The sequence below is a fragment of the Aphelocoma coerulescens genome, chromosome 8, assembly GCF_041296385.1.
Source record: "Aphelocoma coerulescens isolate FSJ_1873_10779 chromosome 8, UR_Acoe_1.0, whole genome shotgun sequence".
NCBI classification, from domain to species: domain Eukaryota; kingdom Metazoa; phylum Chordata; class Aves; order Passeriformes; family Corvidae; genus Aphelocoma; species Aphelocoma coerulescens.
This window is the reverse complement of record NC_091022.1, coordinates 624,128-642,860: the sequence shown is the minus strand read 5'-3', so window position 1 is coordinate 642,860 and position 18,733 is coordinate 624,128. Positions and strand designations below refer to the sequence as shown.

Genomic DNA, 18,733 nt, shown 5'->3' with positions numbered 1-18,733 from the left:
AGTAGGATCACTCAGGATGGGAGCAGAGGGTAGTTTGGTTGTGGAGATGCTTTGAGACACCATCTGTGTGTGTATTTCCTTGGCACAGCCACTTGAAACAACACAAGACCCTGGAACTGGAGATAGCATCTTTTCTAAAAGAAATGACCCAAATTATTTAGACCTCTTAACTACTGCAGGCAGATCTGGATTTCCCCTGTGCTCCCTTCTTAGATGAAATGGTATCTGTCCTTGGAGAGGGGTGGAGAGAGAGTAAGGAGGAGATGTTCTTGATGCCCCCAGGGCAAGGAACATGGACCGCCACAGGTCTGTCCTGAGGGAGGGGTGAAGAAAGGAAGGAATTCTTGAGGCAGCCAGGGCAGCAAACAGGGCGCTGTCGGGTCTGTGCTGGGACAGTCATCAGCCAAGAGGCTGGCAGGCCCCCTCCTGGCTAGCGCTGTCTCTGTTTCCATCAGTACTATTCTGCTCCATACACCTATGAGCTGGCCCTGAAGTACCTGAACATTGCCTTCACCATGGTGTTCTCCTTGGAGTGCGTCCTCAAGATCATCGCTTTTGGCTTCCTGGTGAGTGCCTGCTCCTGTTCTTTATGAGGGTGTTAATTTGCACTTTGGTAGTGCACAGATCACAGAGAGAAGGTGTTAATAATGTGAGGTTGCTGCTATGTATTTTGGATCCTGGCCTGCTGCTTTTAGGCTGGAATCCTTTGGTTTTCATTGCACTTCCCGCTGCTGGATGCTGCTGGGGAAGCCACACTGGTGCTTTACTTCTTGCCTTGTGCTCTGTGCCTGGACCCTGCATGATCTGTGCTGCTGCTCTGTTAGAGCCCACTGCTGCTGCACTGCTGGTGGTTGTGCTCCCTTGTCCCCACAAGTCAGGAGGTGCTGGTGCACTTCTGTCCTTGGGCTGTACCAGTTGGACCAGACCTGAGCAGCAGTGAGACCTCCCTGACTGATTCACAGTCCTCAAGTTCCCAGCTGCTCATTTGGGATTTGAAACCACAAATTGCTTTTTCTTCAGCTTTTCTTTGCTGCTTATGGGAGATAAAGCCCACTATCAGGAGGATTTCTAGCCACCCTCCTTGCTCCCAGTAGCACCAGGCATGGTCATGTCCAGTCTTGCACCAGCTGCTGCACCAGTAGCAGGGGCTGAGAGGTGTTCAGGTGTCTGTGAAGAGGAGGGCAAAGCAGCCTGCTGGCTGCGAAGGTCAACATGACGAGCTGTTGCAGCCTGACCTGGGCTGTGGCTACTTTTCCTGCTCCCATTTGCCAGGGTGATCTGTTGGATGCATGAATCATCTCCCAGGAGAAGCTGCTTGCTGCAGACATGCTGGGGTCTGCCACTGTCTCAGGCACAGGACGGTGTTCCGGACCACGGCTGCATACAAATGGACTGCGAGGTCTCCACCATTGCCCATGAGCAGCTTTGGCCCATGGCCCAGCACCCTTCAGACCTGCCATCCCTGAACTCAAATCCACGTTCCCTCTCTCCTTTCTTTCACAGAATTATTTCCGGGACACCTGGAACATATTTGACTTCATCACGGTCATTGGCAGCATTACGGAGATCATCCTGACGGACACCAAGGTGAAGCAGGGGCTGGGAGCAGCAGGGTGTAGGGTGGTCGGGTGGGCTCCCATCTCCCTCTGACCCTCTAATCTCCTTCCAGCTGGTGAACACCAGCAGCTTCAACATGAGCTTCCTGAAGCTTTTCCGGGCTGCTCGGCTCATCAAGCTGCTCCGCCAGGGTTACACCATCCGCATCCTGCTCTGGACGTTTGTGCAGTCCTTCAAGGTCAGTCTCATTGGTAGCTGCTCCCAAAAAAGGGCTGTTCTCAAGGTCTTGTAGGAGAGATGGATCAGCACAACTTACCTGTGTGTTTTGTACTCCTCTGGGGCTGGACCTGTGATTGATGAGATGACTCATCTGCTTCTCTTGCAGGCACTCCCCTATGTCTGCCTCCTGATTGCCATGCTTTTCTTCATCTATGCCATCATTGGGATGCAGGTGAGACAGACATGTCCGTGTGTATCCCTCTGGCACAGACAGTGACACCAACATGTCCCCAGCATTACACACAGAAGCAACCCTTGTGCCTGCCTGTCATTGCTGTGCCCAGTCACAGTGCCCAGGGAGGTGTCGAGGATGAAACAGCTTCTTTGGGAGCTGTGGGGCCATGTGCCCTGGCGAAACTGCCATAGTCTTGTTCAATCAAGCTCCACAGCTGCCTTCCCAACTGGCACATTTGGAGATGTGGCCTTGGGGACTCAGCTGGGCATCTGCCATCCATCTTGTCCCTGTAGCTGCACCACTGATGGCATGTTTGGGTGCTCACATTTAGGGCCCTGCCACGACCTCCCAGCTGGTCAGGGGTCTGCAGAGCACAGGGAGACGTCAGCTTCGCAGCCTCCAGATAGTGAATAAGAGGCACGTGAGCTGAAGCCCTCAGCTCCACACGTGCTGCGGGGCTGGCTCGCCTGTGCTCTGACTAAATCCCATGCTGGAGATGTGACAAAGTGTCCTCGACAACGAGCACTGGGGATGTGGAGCTGCCCGATGAGCTGCCGCAGTATCAAAATCAGGAGCTGATTTTGAGGTGACAGTGGCCTCTGGCTTGTGCTGCTTGGCAGAGCTGCTGTTTAGGATCTTCCAGTGCTGTGACTGGTTTTTGCCACCCTGTCCTACACACCTCAGCACCAGCTCCAGGTGTTCCCCTAAACAGCCACCATCTGACTCAGCCCCCTTCCCTGCTGGGTGGTAGTATTAGATTTATTTTTTAAATTTTTTTTTAACACCATTGTGAACAAATCCCCAAGCAGTAAAGTCTGTGGGTGTTATTTGAGCAAAATAGCTGGAGGCAGAAAATATTCTACAATTACACATTCCAAAAAACCTGTACAGGGAAAAAATACTCTGCAGTTGGTGTATTTTTAGGTTCAGGGAAAGGGGAATAAATATTTAACTGTAATAACAGCACATTTTTCCAATTGCAGGCACTTTACGAATGTTCGTTATGTCTTACCACGGCCTTGGCTGAGGCTTGTTGTTAGAATACTGTCCATATTTTGATCTTTTTTGCCTCTCTTGGCCCTGGGGATGATAAGGTCTGTCCCTCCCTCCCTGAGCCCTTCCCCACCCTGTTTGCACTGCTGTGCCTGACCCCGGCATCACGGACCATTTCTCCACCAAGGGAAAAGCTCCTGTGAGTGTCCAGGGCTGTGACCCAGCACCCACCCAGGGTGGTGAGACTTTGTCCCTGCACCTCCAGCATACTTGGGGCCACTGGGTGCCACATGGTGCTCAGATGGCATGGAGGGATGGATGTGGAATGGTTGGACTCAGCTGATCCCAGGCCCTCCATGCTCCTGTTTCCATGGTAGCTCAGCCTCTCGCAGCCTTTGCCACCCACAGCAAATCCCTGCCAAGGAGAGGAGAGTCTCCTTCCCCGATGGCTGCCTGGCACCAGCTCCTTGGCACGCTGGCTGTGCACCAGCCTGTTTTTGCTGGGGTACTTTTCATGGAATCACAGTCAGAGAATGGTTTGGGTTAGAAGGGACTTTAAATGCCATCTTGTCCAACCCCATGGCAGGGACATCTTCAACTAGATTGGGTTGCTCCTGAGCTGGAATGTTTTCAAGGGCCCAATGTGAATGTGCAGCTGCTTCCCTGGCCGACGAGCTCTTGGCTGAAGAGCTGAGCCCTTTTTCTCCCTTCTGTAGGTTTTTGGCAATATCAAACTAGATGAGGAAAGCCACATTAACCGGCACAACAACTTCCGCAGCTTCTTGGGCTCCCTCATGCTCCTCTTCAGGTGAGCAGCCATGGAAAATGTTCCTCCGCATGCCAGAGAGGTGTTTAATTTGGGCACGGGGTGGTGAGGTTTCTCCTGGGAGCATCATGACTCCATCCCGTGCCACCATGAGCTGCTGACAGGATTGTGTTGGGAACAGGAGTGCCACCGGAGAGGCGTGGCAGGAGATCATGCTGTCCTGCCTGGAGGGCAAAGGCTGCGAGCCGGACACGACGGCGACATCCGGGCAGAACGAGAATGAGCGCTGCGGCACCGACCTGGCCTACGTTTACTTTGTGTCCTTCATCTTCTTCTGCTCCTTCCTGGTGAGTTACTTTCTCTGAGAGCTCTGGGGATCCCCCTCATCAGCACCCCAGCCATCAGGTCATCTTCCATCACCTTCCCACAATCACTCTTTCTTCTCTGCTCCCTCTCCCCCCACTTTCCTTTCTCTCTGCCTTTTTCCCTTTCATTTAGATGCTCAACCTGTTTGTGGCAGTCATCATGGACAACTTTGAATACCTGACACGGGATTCCTCCATCCTGGGCCCTCACCATCTGGATGAGTTTGTCCGGATCTGGGCAGAGTATGACCGAGCAGCGTGGTATGTAGCCAGCTCCTTCTCTCCCGAGCAACCTCTCAGAGCTGGTTTTAAACGAGGGTCTCTGCATTCTCCTACTGGACCCATAGTTCTCAGTGATGTCTGGCATAGTCAGGGATGTGCTGCTGTCACCTGTGGTCATTACAAAGGCAGCAGCTGGTTCCTATAGTGGTTGGTGGCACAGGCGTCTTGGGTGATGTTCAGTTTGCCACGGTGCTCATCCTGAGTGCTGGATGTTCCTGCTCTTCCTCTCCTCCCTGCCCACCAGGCCAGATCCCTCTCAGCCTCCTTTCCTGTTCCCATGCACCAGCTAAGAGCTTTGGCCCTGAGACGGGCTCCACCCCTTGGTCCCCAGCACCCACAGCTCCTGATAAGAGCAGGGCTGAGCGGGGCTTGTTCCCACCGAAGGGGATGTGCTGGGCTCCTGCCAAGCCGCCTGCAGAGGACATTGTGTGGGGTGTGTTTGGGGAGCTGTGTTCCTGTGCTGGCCAGCCCACTCACCCCTCTGGAGATGGGAGGGCTTTGCTGATGAGGACCTTGGAGAACAGGGCTCCCATTTGGAGGCAGCAGCTTGTTGCCAGCAGCAGGTTGGGCTCACAAGGGCCATACGTACCCTGCGTGGCCAGACTTCAGCTCTGCTCCTGCTGCTGCAGAGGCCTTGTTCTCCACTGCTCCTCCTCCTTGGATGGTCCCAAGCATCCCTACAGCAATGGGGGACCCTTGGCAGCTCTGGGAGCATGTTTGCCCTTCACTCAGCCCCAGCACCACCAGGGTGCCTTGTGCGGCCCCTTCCAGAGCCCAGGGCCTCTTTGGAGCCATGATCCACCACTGCCAGGGAGCCTGTGCCATCTTAACTCCAGAGCCCTTGGCAACCACACACACTCCTTTTGGAGACTCTTTGCCTCCACTCTTCATGTCCTGCTGCAAGAGACCAGCCCCAGACAAGGTGGTTTTTTATGCCCAATATCAGCTCCAACCAGAGAAAGGAGAGGAGGTGGAGCAGCAAAACACCCAGCTGTTTGCTGTGGGGTGGCTCTTGGGAAGGATTTCTTCACACCAGGCACTTGATTCACTCTCATCCCCCATATTGGTGGCCTCGGTGTTCAGGAGTCACTGTAAAACAAGCCTGAGCTGTCCTATCCATGCCCTGTGCCCCTCTGATTCCTGAGCAAGCCATGCTTGTAGCCAGTGGTTAGGGGACACAGGAGACAGTGGTGGCAGCCCCGGTACTGGGTGAGGAACGGGTGAGTACATCCCAACAGCTCCCACCGCCTGCGTGGGGCAGAGTGCTGCATCCCAACAGCGTCACCATCACATGGAGCTCTCACAGGAAGAACGTCCAGCACCAGGGGGGAGCTGGGATGGGTTTTGTCCAGATGGTTGGGTTCTTGTTGGTTCTTCATCTCTGGCCAGCGATGGAGAGGGGATGGGAGAAGAGCAAGGAGAAACCAGAGGCAAAGGCACTGGGTAGGACGGTGATGCTGCTCTTTGCCTCCCTGTGTGGTTTCCCTCCAAGCTTGTCCAAGGATGCCCGGGAGGCTGCAGCAGCTGCACCTCAGCACTTCCACCCCACGCGGTCCCACTTCCCAAAGGGCTCTGGGCTGGAGCAGAGTGGGGAGCTCAGCATCCTGCACCCCCTCCTGCCAGCTCTCTGCCTCGGCTGCTTCCTTGTTTCCGTGGTGCGGGAGGATACGGCCGTATCCTGGGATGGCTGCACCGGCTCTGGGCAGATGTGCTTCTGTGGGAGAAAAGGGGTGTGTGTTTGGGAAGGTTTGCTTCTAATAATGTGCACCCTTGGCAGAGCGTGGGCTGGTGGTTGGAGCACAGGACTGGACTTGAGAGCCCCATGTGCCACAGCCACCAGCTGGTCACATTATCCCTCCCTGTCTCAGGTTCCCCAGATCTTGGAGACACAAGTGGCTCAGCTGCCAACCTCACTGGGACCTTGTGGGTCTCAATGAGCTGGCTGTGTGAGGACAGGGGCTCTGGTGATGTGATGGGGCACAACTCCATGGGTCAGAAGCCAACCAAGCTGCAGGCTCACCCTGTCTAAAATCCCAGCCCTCTCCACTAGGCGCAGGGGTCAGGGGCACAATGAGGAAGGGTGATGGGATGGTGCCCACCACCAAAACTGTCCTTCTTCAGGGTGAAGATGGGACAGTGTGAGGAGATATGAGCCAGCTCTCATGGTGGAAAAGGCAGTAGCTGATGCTCACAGCTTTCTCCTCTCTGGGTCTGACATAGCCAGAAGGAGAAGAGCTGTGCTCTGCTGGGGCTCTTGCCCCACAGATGGCCCCAGCATCCCCCTGTTAAGCTCTCCATCCTCCCCCTCCACCCTCTCAGTGTCCTATTAACCCACCTGTGCTTCCTTTGCAGCGGCAGGATCTCGTATAAGGATATGTACAAATTAGTACGGGTGATCTCGCCTCCTCTGGGCCTAGGAGAGAACTGCCCCTACAGGGTGGCGTGCAAGGTTTGCCTCCCAGTCCTCCGCCACAACCTGGCCACGGGACACACCATCCACCCCTCCTTCCCCCCGCTCCACTGCCACCGCGCCTCCCCAGGGAACCCTGACGTTGCTTTCCTTCGAGTTTAAAGAGGTCCACTGCCTCCCAGAGCCAGCAGCTGTTCCCCTCCAGGGGAGGCATCAGTGGGGCCAGGGGGGGCTCAGAGCCTTCTGGGGTGGGTTTTGACAAATTGTGCCCCCAACCAGCCCCCCGCCCCAGTTCCACCGTGCAGAGAGCCCCGAGGGGCACCAGGCCAAATGCCACTGTCCCTGCTCAACTTCTCAAAGCACCTCACATGGGACAACAAGGCTTTTGGGAGGGCCTAGATGGGGTTTGCTCCTCAGGAGGGAAGGGGGGAGCAAAGGCTGGAGGATGTTGGGGACTTTGCTGTTGTTTTGGACAGTGAGGGTTTGGGAGAGGATGAGGAGGCCAGGGTGACCCCTGTCCCTGGGGGATGCTGTGCTGTACCCAACAACTCTCTCCTCAAGTGTGGCACTTTGGAGGACAAACAACCATGTCTCTGGGGAGCAGGACTCTTGCTAGTCTTGCACATAGCTTGCTGCATCTGCCTGGGAGATGGTGACACCAGGGCACACCTCTGGAGCTTGACAGCTCCTCTCCCTTGAGCTCAGGTCCTGGCTGCTGACCATGAGTCCAGGGCAGTGATTTGGTCTCCTTGTGTCTCTCTGACTTGCAGGGGGTTTTTTTAAATTTTATTTTGGGGTGACAGTTGAGCAAAATCCTGCACCTGCCACGTTCCCTGAGGTGCCATGACACCTCTGTCTGTGCCTATGGCATGAAAGGATGAATCACAGAGCTTGCTCTTCCTTCTGCATCCCTCACAGCATCTGAGGTGTACGAGGGAAGCTCAGACAACCCCAGCCTTTGCTTCTGCCTCTGCAGAGGAGGATGGTTCCTTGGTGCAGCGTGGTGTAGTCACTACTTCCTTCTGGAAACATCAGAAAGGCTTTTCTTCCAGCTGGCATCCCTGGCACAGCTTGGTCACCCTCCACAGCTGGACATGGGGATGGTTTTGCCAGAGGCAAAGCAGCACAAAGAAGACAAGGCCTGGATGATGGGTCATCTCATTTAGGAAGATGTATTTAGGAACAGGAGACTTCTTGCAAGAATCTCAGATGGCTCATCTCTTCCAGGAAGGGCTCCTTGGAGTCTTTCCACTCTTTGCTGCTGCTGCATCCCTGGCAAAAGATGGCAGCTTGGCTGAGGACGCTTGCCAGGCCCCTGCAGGCAGAAGACACCTTTGGGAGGAGTGGTGGGTCCTTCTCAACAGGGCTCTACTGGCAGATGCTGCTCTCCCAAGCTGGATCACCCAGGGCTCAAATGAGTACCTGTAATGCTTCCTAGAAAGAGGGAGCTCTGGAGCGATCTGGGCTTTCTGCTGACTGTGGATGGGCAGAGCAGTGAAGGTGGATAAACTCAAGGGGAGGCAGAGGCAAGAAGTACTGAGAACAGCTTCTGTTGTCACGTGGGGGAGACCATCCCCATCTCTACCTTGTGTTACCTTGGTCCCCTCGTCCCTGTGCAGAAGATATTTCAAGAACCTGAGATTTTCTGGGGTTCCTATTCCCCCGGAACAGTTCCCAGAAGATGAAAAAAAATCCATATGATTGTTGCATCTTGCCAGATCCCAAGGTGCCAAGCCATCTTGCCCACCTTTCAGTTCAGTGAGCCTGCTCTGCCTGTCAGGTGAACGCTCCACAGATGATATCCCTGTGGACATCACCTCTTCCTGAAGCTACTCTCGCAGCACTCGCTGTTCTGGTGCTCCCTTCCTAACAGCCTGTGTGGCACAGTACTTATTTCCTAACCACAGGAGGACAGATGTTCTGTCTCCCACATTTCCTCCTCTGCCACTCACAGGGTTCTCTCAGGGCCAAGCCATTAATCCCTGGTGGTTTTACGGGCCACCTTGTGCTGTAGCCATGGGTCACATCTCTGTCCAGACATGGAGAGATGTGTCAGATCCCCCATCCCGGATGTGCGTGTGCTTGGACCAGCTCTTGGGAGCCATCCTGCTCAGATGGATGTCATTCCACATGCCTGCCTGTGCTTCACTCCCTGGGGAAGTGGTGTCTGGGCACAGCTGTGCTGCTCAGAAAGCTCCAAGATCTCTGCTCTGAGGAGCAGCAAAGTGTGCAGTTCTCACATGATCCATCTTGGTCACTGACGCAAACTCTTCCTTTCATGGAATCCATTCCTCCTTCATTGAGTATCTCAGTGTGTAAGGCAGTGGCTGTTGTGTGCTGGGTTCCCCAAAATTACCCCTGCCAGGAAGGATGGGTGGAAGATCACTGTCTTGCTTCCTTTTTTGCACTGAATTCATACCTGAAAATTTTAGTCATCTCACCCTGAGTTGTTGCACATCCAGCTCTGACAAGGTGCTGGTTATGGACTCCTGGATATTTCCTCGTGATCATCCTGCTTATCATTCTCCAGTGTTCTTATCAATCATCTTTTGGGTGTGACTGGACCAGGGTGTTCTGTGCCTGCACCCCAAACAGCTCCTGTCACCAGGTCTGTTCACATCTAGAATGTCAGGACTTATCTCAGTAGGGGCCTTTTTGACCAGGGGGCTGCTTCCAAACCCTGAGAAGAGGAGATCTCATCTCCCCTTTCCGTGCTGCTCTGAGCACATTCTAGGGGAGAAGCCAAGATCCTGTGGGCATGCTTAAGTTTTCAGCAGTGCCCTCTCTCCCAGGGCACCCCAGCTGAGATGGGCTCCTCTCCAGCTGTGAGGGTCGATGTCTTTTATCACGAGGTTGCCCTGGCCCTGACCATCCTGAACCTTGCAGTGCAGGCTGGGAGCCTGGAAGGAGTGGAAGAAGAGGTGGCCAAGCCCAGCATCCCTGGGAGATGTGGATGTGCAGAGAGAGGGAGACACAGCCCAGCTATCCCAGCCTGGTAGAGGGCAGCACCGGGTGGCCCGTTTTTGGTAGCATTCTTTGCTCAGCAAACCTAGGCAGGTCCTTACGGAGCAGAGGAGTGCGAGGGGGGGTGGGTCCCGCCCTGCCTGCTCCCGTGGGAAACCCAAACGAACCCCAATGTTGGAAGGCCCAAACAGCTGCCTCTGCTGAGACTCTTTAAACTCCAACCTGGTGGAACTTGCAGCCGCATGTGGGAGAGAGCCAGGGCGGGAGCATGGCATGCCCAACTTTTCCTCCCGGTTTTTTTTTCCAGCCGATTCAGCATGCCTTTTGCACTGGTGCATGGTGGGAAAGTGGTCCATCCGCAGAGCCAGACGGAAGCAACTGGGCATCTTCCTTTGACAAGTGACCCTGGCCCACTGCCTTCTATGCAAGATGCTGCCTCCCAATTGCATAGACCCCACGAGCTGGGGATACACAGCCTTTGGCTATGGGTTAGGTGGCCATGCCAAGCGATACCAGGCACCCCCGGGAGGGAAGACGCTCCGGAGGCCACAGAGCACCGTGGTGCGAACCACCCTTATCTCAAATAACCCATGGCTCGAGTGCCGTGTATCTGATTTATACCACTCGCACACAGCCCTGGAACCTGTGGGACAAGGTGGGGGCTGCTGGAGGGCTTTAGGAGAGGGGTTGAGACCAGAGGTGTTGTCCCAGGCTGGTAGCGAGACAGGCACTTGAGGCCAGCAGCAGAGAGGAGAGGGGTGAGTTGCTTTCTGCCAGCATTCCTGGGTCTGTGTGAGCAGTGCTATAAATCCACATCAGGACAGTCTCTCATGTATGATTTGCCTTGATTAACGGGTTTCCTGTTCTTTTCCTGTTTGTCCGTTTGTTTTTTTTTCTCTCCTGTTTTTCCTGTACTATTTTTCGTTTGTACGTTTTTCCGCTCTCTGGGAATGCCTCCTCTCTCTGCATCTCCCTCCCTCCCCTTCCCCCTCCATGAGCAGTGGCCGAATCCATTACACTGAGATGTATGAAATGCTGACTCTTATGTCACCACCGCTAGGCCTCGGCAAGAGATGTCCTTCCAAAGTGGCCTATAAGGTAGATCAACCCTTCCTTCTCTGGGGGTTAGAGCCAAGCAGGAGCTGGGGCACCTGCGGGAGGTGGGACCGGGGAGCCGGGGAGTTGTTGGGGTGTCCAACATGTGTTTGGCTCACTCCTGGGGAGCCCGGTGTGCCCACAAGAGCCCTGGCCACGCTGGCTAGTCTACACTGCTCACACACGTGATGCTGCCATGGTCACTTGCAGCTCCCAGGGGAAAAGGAGGGTCAGGATCAGCAATAGTGTGGAAGTGGGAGGGCTGGAGGAGGTAAGGTGAGGAGCAACCCTGTAGCACAGTTAGGAGAGTGAGGTGTCCTTAGGAGTTCATCCCCAGCAGCTTGGAACCACCCTCATCGCAGATGGTGCAGAAGCCCATGGAGATAGGAAACAGCTAGGCAGTGAGGACAAATCCCAAATCCCATAGGACCAGGCCTGCTGTGTGTGAAGAGCCAGGAGCATCAGCACGGGCTGTCCCAGGGATGGCTTGTGCAAGGCAAAGCCAGGTGCCTTCCAAAGGCATCTCTGAGTTGTCCCACCTGGAGTAGTGGCTGTCAGTCAGCTCCCAGCTCCTGGCTGCGTAGGCATGGATCAGGAGCATGGGAAGCCGTGGAGGACATGCCATGGGAGCTGCAGGACTTTCTGGGGGCCAGCAGCTGCCAGGACAAGACGCAGAGCTACAGGAGGATCTGTTGTCCAGGAGGAAATCAGAGTTTTTCTTGGCCATGGGCTGCTGCCTGCAGCCCTTTTAGCAGGGCTAGCACAAGGGGATTCCTGCACACTTCCGAACACGCTTCCACCCTCTCCGGCTCTCACGTGTTTGTTCACACAAGCATACATCCACCATCACTCTTTTCCAGGGGAAAAAGGGAGGCTTGAAAGCAGGAAAGGGACATGAGGAGCTGGGTGAAAAGGAATGAGCAGGGAAGGGCTGACCCAAGGTATTCACAAAGCAAAATATACTCTCTGGAAAGTGGATCTGGTCACTTCAGTTTGCACCCCGCCTGCCCAGGGTGGGGAAGGAGCATGGCGTATCTAACCTGCCTTGGTTGCCCTTTTTCTCTTTCCTCCTGCACTTTTTCCACCCTCCCCTTCCCTTCCTTTCCCTTCCCCACCCATGGATAATTTGGACCCCCTGCATGTGCTGGCAAACTTCATCTCTGAAAGACGCAAAAAGGGAGCGCCAGGATGTAGCATGCTAGAGGAATCCAGCCGATCTGAAGTCCCTGAAGGTTAGGGACTCTCCTCTCCCCTGCCCCAGGTGGGAAGGGTTGAGAGCTGGAAAGCCAAACCACCCGGGAATGGAAACCTGAGCCCCATCTCCCCTTCCCACACATCCCACATGCCCGCATCCCTGATGGATCAGGTGTGTCTTCCCAAAAGTGCCAGGGGGTGCTGTGGCAGCCCCGGTGCCGTGGGGAGGGGGGCTCAGGGGCCGTTCCTGGGGTGCAGGAGGAGTCCTGGAAGGCAGTGAGCCGGTGTCCTGGGGTGGAAGGAGCCAGGGAGGTGGGGGGGCGGCGGGGTGATCCTTGCCCTTCTTTTTTGGCTGTGCTGTTTTGACACTCTTTGTTGCTTTTTATTTTTTTTTTTTTAATTTTTATTATTTTTTTTCCCTTTTGTTTAATGTTTAATTTCTTTTCCTCCAGCCTGGTCGATGTGTTTTTCGATATTGTTTTCCGTCCGCTGTTTTCTTCTCTCTCTTGCGCAGAGACTGGTGCTGATGAACATGCCCGTGGCCGAGGACATGACAGTCCACTTCACCTCTACCCTCATGGCGCTGATCCGCACAGCCTTGGACATCAAAATTGCCAAAGGTAAAGGCTGCCACAGAGAGGGGACAGAGCCAGCAGGGTTGCAAGTGTGACCATCGTCCTTTCGTAGAATCCCAGAATGGTTTGTGTTGGAAAGAGCCTTAAAGATCATCTTGTTCCCCCCCCCCCCACCATGGGCAGGAACACCTTCCACCACCCATCCAAGCTGGCCTTGAACACTTCCAGATATGGGGCATCCACAGCTTCTCTGGGCAGCCTGTGCCAGGGCCTCACCACCTTCTGAATTTCCTCCTAACATCCAATCTCAATCTACTCTCACTCAGCTTAAAATCCTTCTTCCTTGCCCTATCACCTTGCAAAAAGTCTCTTTCTCTTTGGCCAGGCTGAGGACCTCACAGCCAATTTGGGATTGGCTGCCCAGAGCCTGGATGCACGTGGATGGGAGGAATTACCTTGAACAGGCAAATTTCTGCCACTTTCTGTTAAAAAAATCTATTTCTTTAGGGAAGAGGTAGAAACAGCTTCTTCACCAGAAGCTGTTTCTAGAGAAAAGAAACAGCTTGATGTCCACTGTGTAAAGGAGGAGAGAGAGAATTCCCCTTCCTCCCCATGTACAAAGCCAAACCAAGGATGGAAAATGTGTGCTTGGCTTCCTTAGGCTGTGGGGAAAAGAAACCTCTCTCTCAGGGAAGATAAAATGTTCAGATCAGGAAAACCTGCTTTGTTGTTGTTGCTGGAAGGGCTGTGATTCATCAGACCAAAAACTTCCTGCAGAAACATGGCATTTTCAATAAAACATCCCCTGGGAACAGCTCAGCTATTGGAAGAAAACCCAACCCAGGGCAAGATATCAGCTAAAGGCCAGTGCTCAGAAAATGATGGGTTCAGGCCCTTCTAGACAAAGCAGAGATTTGAACCTGGGTCTCCCACAGCCCACCCAAATTGCCCTGGGCTTGGGGTGACTCTGTTGGGGCATGTTGACAGCTTCTGACGAACCTGGGGCTTCCTAAGCTCAGCAAACCCCTGGCCAGAGAGCTCTGCTCTCCATGCACAGCCTCTCCAAGTGTCTCAGGATTTACCAAGTGGAGCTGCTCTTCCACCAGCACATGATCTGCTCACCAGCAAAAAGAAAGTGGGGCAGCAGCAGGTGTGTGTGGGCTGGAGTAGGATTGGAGCTGCAGAGACGGACCCAAGGCAAGCTTGAAGGTGGCAGCTTTGAGTGGGAGGGCAGGGGATGGGGAGATGGAGGCACATATGGAAGGGATGGTAGGAAAGTTTCCCTGTGGGAGCAGAAGACCAGGCTTGCTGATGCAAGATGGCCCTCCCAGCCCAGAGAGATGGATGCTGCTTGTGAATCTCACTTCAGGATGGGAAAGAGGGATTGGTTGGGTCCTGGTGCCAGGGCTTGATATGTGTGGGCCATTTTTGCCCCCTGCTGTTGAAGGTGGTGCAGATTGGCAGCAGTTGGACTCCGAGCTTCAAAAGGAGATCCTGACCATTTGGCCTCACCTGTCCCAGAAGATGCTTGACCTGTTGGTACCCATGCCAAAAAGTGAGTCTCTGGGGGGGCTGTCATAGCTTTCAAATTCCCCTCATCCCCACAGCAACTTCTTCCGAAAGGGAGGTGGGGACTGGCCAGACCCATCCCCAGCTCAGGGAGAAGTGGGGAAAGGGTTTGTTCTGTCTTGTTCTGCTTGGCTGCTTGGGAACTCGCTGGAAAATCATTCAGTTTTCAGGGATCTACCCCTGCCAAAGCCACAGTCTCCTGTAAATCCTCTCTGGAGCATAGCGGGGAGGGAGGCTGAGCACACCTGATAATGTGATGAGGACATGTGCCTTGGTGGCTTAGGATGATGATTTCAAGCCATCTTCACCTATTTTATCTCCAGGGGGAGTGTCTGGGTGCTCAGCACTCTCTCTTTTGGAACAGTGGGAAGAGTCTGAGGGTCACCAGGGTATCCCACAGCAGGGCTCTTCCCAAGATTCATGTTGGTGTCTTCTCTTATAACACAAGTGACCCCACTTTGTTCCCTCTCACGCTCCCAGACTCTGACCTGACTGTTGGGAAAATATATGCAGCCATGATGATCATGGATTACTACAAGCAGAGCAAGGCGAAGAAGCAGCGGCAGCAGCTGGAGGAGCAGGTGAGGCTCAGCAAAGGCAGGACAGGGATGTTCAGATCATCCTCACTGCTTCCCATCACCTCCCAACCCAAATGTGCAGCCAGCTGGGATGAAAATGATGGTGCAGGTTGGGCTTTGGGGGCTACAAGGCATGTCTGTGTTCGTCCTCAGTCCCTGACAGGGAACATGAGCACGGTGTCCTCTTTCTGAGTGGTGGGAGCTTGGTTGGTGAAGCACTGGATGTTCATCCACATTTCCTACAGGCTCAGTTTCTTCCTTTCTCCAATGCAGAAAAACGCCCCCATGTTCCAGCGCATGGAGCCGTCCTCTCTGCCACAGGAAATCATCTCCAACGCCAAGGCTCTGCCGTACCTCCAGCAGGACACCCTCTCGGGCCTGTGAGTACTGCCTGGAGAAGAGGGGCAATCCTGTCACTTTTCTTGTGACAGCCCTTGTTTCTTTCTTGGAGCTGGCACTGGGCTGCAGCGAGGGTTAAATTGCTTCTGGGAGCAGGGAAAATTCTCCCGGCACAAAGTTTTTGCAGGATTCCAGGTACCCGGTGTGTGTCAGCATCACCAGCAGGAGCAGAGGTGGCAAAGGGGGATGACTGGGGGTCTGTGGATACTCCTCCCGCAGGATCATCCTGGCACTCTTACCTAGGAGGGTCTGGTGTGAAGCTGAAGCCCAGCAGCTGTTGAGCAGTGGGTGGTGCAGGGTCAGTGGGGGATTCCAGCACCCTGGCTGGTGGGATTGAGCTGATAGGGGTTTCTGTCACTACTCTTGGGATGTCCCAATGCTGCTGTGGGACTCGGGGCACTGGTGTCCTCTCCTGCCTGGGCACCACTTCAGCTCTGCAGGGACCATGATGTTTGTCTCAAACGCGGGGCCTCAACAACCTGGGGGGCAGGCATGGGGCTCCCCCGCTCTGAGCTGCTGGTGGGGCGATCCCAGCGATGGCAGCACCCAACCTGTGGCCTCCCTGAAGCTGGGCTGTGTTTGCAGGAGCAGCCGAGGTGGGTTCCCCTCGCTGAGCCCGCTCTCACCACAGGAGATCTTCCAGCTGGCGTGCATGGATCCGGCTCACGAGCAGTTCCAGGAGCACCAGTCTCTGGTAAAGTCATGCACTGCTCCTCTGCAGTCCCAGCACTGGTGGGCACGGGGAGGTGTGAGAAGTGAGCACAGCACAGGGATGGCAGCTGCTGGGTCATGCACACATCCAAAACAGGGGACAGGTGTCCCTGATGTCCTCCAGCTGGGGCTCTGCCCCTCGCCTCTGGCACTGGGGACAAAGCCCTGGACCTGCCCTGGTCCGTGGGGCCAGGCAGCACAAGTGCTTTTGGGGCGAGAACCATGACCAATGTCTTGCAGTAAAATATCCTTCTCTCCACAGGTTTTTTTTTCCACTGAGCACTCATTTCAGTGGGTTACCCTGTGCTGAGTGATGGTATCTGATGTTTTTGGATTCATGTCCATTTTGTTGTCAGTGGTGGTGTCCCCAGTCCCCAGCCAAGCTGTCAAACTGTCTCCAGCAGGAGCAGCCCTCTCTGGCCTTACACACATGCCGGCGTGTCTGTCTGTGTGTGTATATATATATATTACATATTTATATATATCACATATCTATATATATCACACATCTCTCTATATATCTCCATGTCTGTGTGTGCGTTCCTGCACCACCCGACGCAGTGTTGTACCACTGTGCGTCTCCAGCCCGGTCCATGTCCCCAGGGTCTGTAGCTCTGTGTCACCTGTGTAGGACACAGGTACGCATCTCCTGCCTCGGCCACCCCAGCCACACACGCAGGTGGCAGATCAGACTCCCCCCTCCCCCATAAAGTCACCTTCTAGTGACCTCCAGGGTCACTCCGTACCCATCTCCTCGACACCATGAGTGAACATGAACATCCACGGAGTCCCCGAAACTGGGACTTAACCAAAGCACGTAAGCGGTGTTGGCAGCGTGTGCTCTTTTAACAGGGATGTGGCCAGGAAGCTTTTGAAGCAGGGTCAGAGACAAAATCCCATCCGTTTGTCCCCTCCTGGCAAAAGAAGGAGCTAAACCCTGGGCAAGCAGGGTGTCCCCAGACCCAGGCAGGGTGTCCACTGTCGCTGTTAGAGGTGCAAGGGCAGCTGCCCATCAGGCAAGCCTGAAGCACCACATCAGGGCTCCCCTGGGGACTGTGAACTGAAGAGTACTTTTCAATGGCAATGTGATGAATTCTAATGGCTTAGACTCTGTTTTTTATAGAATCATTGAATAGTTTGGGTTGGACGGGACCTTTTAAAGCTCATCTAGTTCCAGCCCTCCTGCCATGGGCAGGAACATCTTCAACTAGATCAGGTTGCTCAGAGCCCCATCCCACCTGGCCTTGAACACTTCCAGGGAGGGAGCATCCACCACCTCTCTGGGCAACCTGTGCCAGTGTTTTACCACCTGGTTTTGGCCAACTTAAATTCTGCCCCTGGCTGAGCAAGCAGGGCTGGCCCCTGGCTGAGCAAGCAGGGCTGGCCCCTGCCAAGAGGGCCAAAGCAGCGTGCTGCCCTGTTCCAAGCCCATCCCAAGAGTTTGGCTGTGTGTTTATTTCCAGGAGCCAGAGGTTAGGGAGTTTCAAAGAGTGCAGCCCTCTAACCGTGGCAGCTACCTTCCCGTGGACACTCAGGACCATGCTGTCTCTGGGAGGGCCTCCTCCATGCCTCGTCTCACTGTGGATCCCCAGGTAAAACCAAGCAAAGCCCCCACAGGTGCTGGGTCTGATCAAAGCCTGCCAGGTAACAATGGGGCTTCTCCCTGTGCTGAGCCCTGTGGCATCCCCAGCATCCCTATATTGGAGCTTCTCCCCTTCTTTGGGGTGCTGCACAAGTAGGAGAGCTGCTGTTCCTCTACAAGGGGGACACTGACAATAGGGAGCAGCCTGGGGGATCCATCTCCTGGCTCACAGGGGAGGTCCATGGTGCGGAGCAGGACCACACTGGAAGGCAGCAGGTTCTCCCCATGGTGGGATGCCCCCTCCTTTCCTCCAGCCCTGGGCACTGGCTGAGGTTTGAGGAGCCCCAGCTCAGCTGTCAGATGACCACAGGTGATTAAACACCTCTGTCCTTTCCCATTGTCCCAACACATGCACTTCTCTGTCTGTCCAGGGGAACCCAGGCCACATCTCACCTCCTCATCTGTCTGCCTAGTTTTTCTGTTGTTCTGTCCCGTGCTCAGCCTCCACCAAGACACAGATGTTTTTTGGGGTTTGGTGTTGCTGTGAAGTCTCTGGGTCTGCTTTCTCACAGAGGTGCTGGTGCAGGCACCAAGTCCTAGTGTGGCACTTTGTGGGGGTGTGAAGAAAAAGAGAGCCTTTGTCTCATGGGCTTTCTTGGCCATTCAGCAGCAAAGGAGATGACCAGAAGGAGGGGATGGGAGCAGGAAAGGTCAGAGGAGATGGAGAACAGCCTGAGGCTGCAGCAGCAAAGAGCTGCTAGAATAAAGCAAAGGAAGTATGGAAGGAGGTGATGTTTTCCCTGTAATATGTGAAAACACAGGCTGGAATGAGGAGAGAGAGTAGGAAGGAGAAGCATGCGAGGGAGAAGGAAAAGGAAAGGGAAGATAAAGCAACAGCATGAGCAGGGAGATAGGGAACGAGTGCAAGGGAAAGGGATGGGGATGTGGGAATAAAGGAAGAGTAGGGAGGCGTGTGGAAAAGTGGTGGCAGCTGCAAAAATGAACACAGAGTGAGGGGCACTGGAGGACCCCTCTCTGTCAACAGTCTTTTCAATGATTGCTCCTCTTGACCCTGTTTTCCAGGAGGGGAGGGATGCTGGGGAAGCAACCTTGGGGGCAATGGTCTGGTACCCTCCATGGCCCCACACACAGGGGGAGGTGCTGCTGCTCTCCCCCCAGCACCTGGGCTTGGATCCGGGCCCTGGCTTTGCTTGCGCAGCACAGCTCCAGCCAGCGGGG

General features: G+C 54.6%; 1 protein-coding gene across 1 annotated transcript in view; it reads left to right on the top strand.

The window, feature by feature from the left end:
- The window catches only part of CACNA1E (calcium voltage-gated channel subunit alpha1 E), a 105,812-nt gene that overhangs the window by 84,785 nt on the left and 2,294 nt on the right, over nt 1-18,733 (top strand). Inside the window, exons 33-46 of the mRNA XM_069023196.1 lie at nt 456-566; nt 1,504-1,587; nt 1,670-1,795; nt 1,943-2,008; nt 3,721-3,812; nt 3,952-4,117; nt 4,269-4,396; nt 10,793-10,889; nt 12,595-12,700; nt 14,103-14,210; nt 14,705-14,805; nt 15,076-15,182; nt 15,787-15,895; nt 17,376-17,504. Of these exons, the coding sequence (XP_068879297.1) occupies nt 456-566; nt 1,504-1,587; nt 1,670-1,795; nt 1,943-2,008; nt 3,721-3,812; nt 3,952-4,117; nt 4,269-4,396; nt 10,793-10,889; nt 12,595-12,700; nt 14,103-14,210; nt 14,705-14,805; nt 15,076-15,182; nt 15,787-15,895; nt 17,376-17,504 (1,530 nt within the window). The remainder of the gene's footprint in view (nt 1-455; nt 567-1,503; nt 1,588-1,669; nt 1,796-1,942; nt 2,009-3,720; nt 3,813-3,951; nt 4,118-4,268; nt 4,397-10,792; nt 10,890-12,594; nt 12,701-14,102; nt 14,211-14,704; nt 14,806-15,075; nt 15,183-15,786; nt 15,896-17,375; nt 17,505-18,733) is intronic.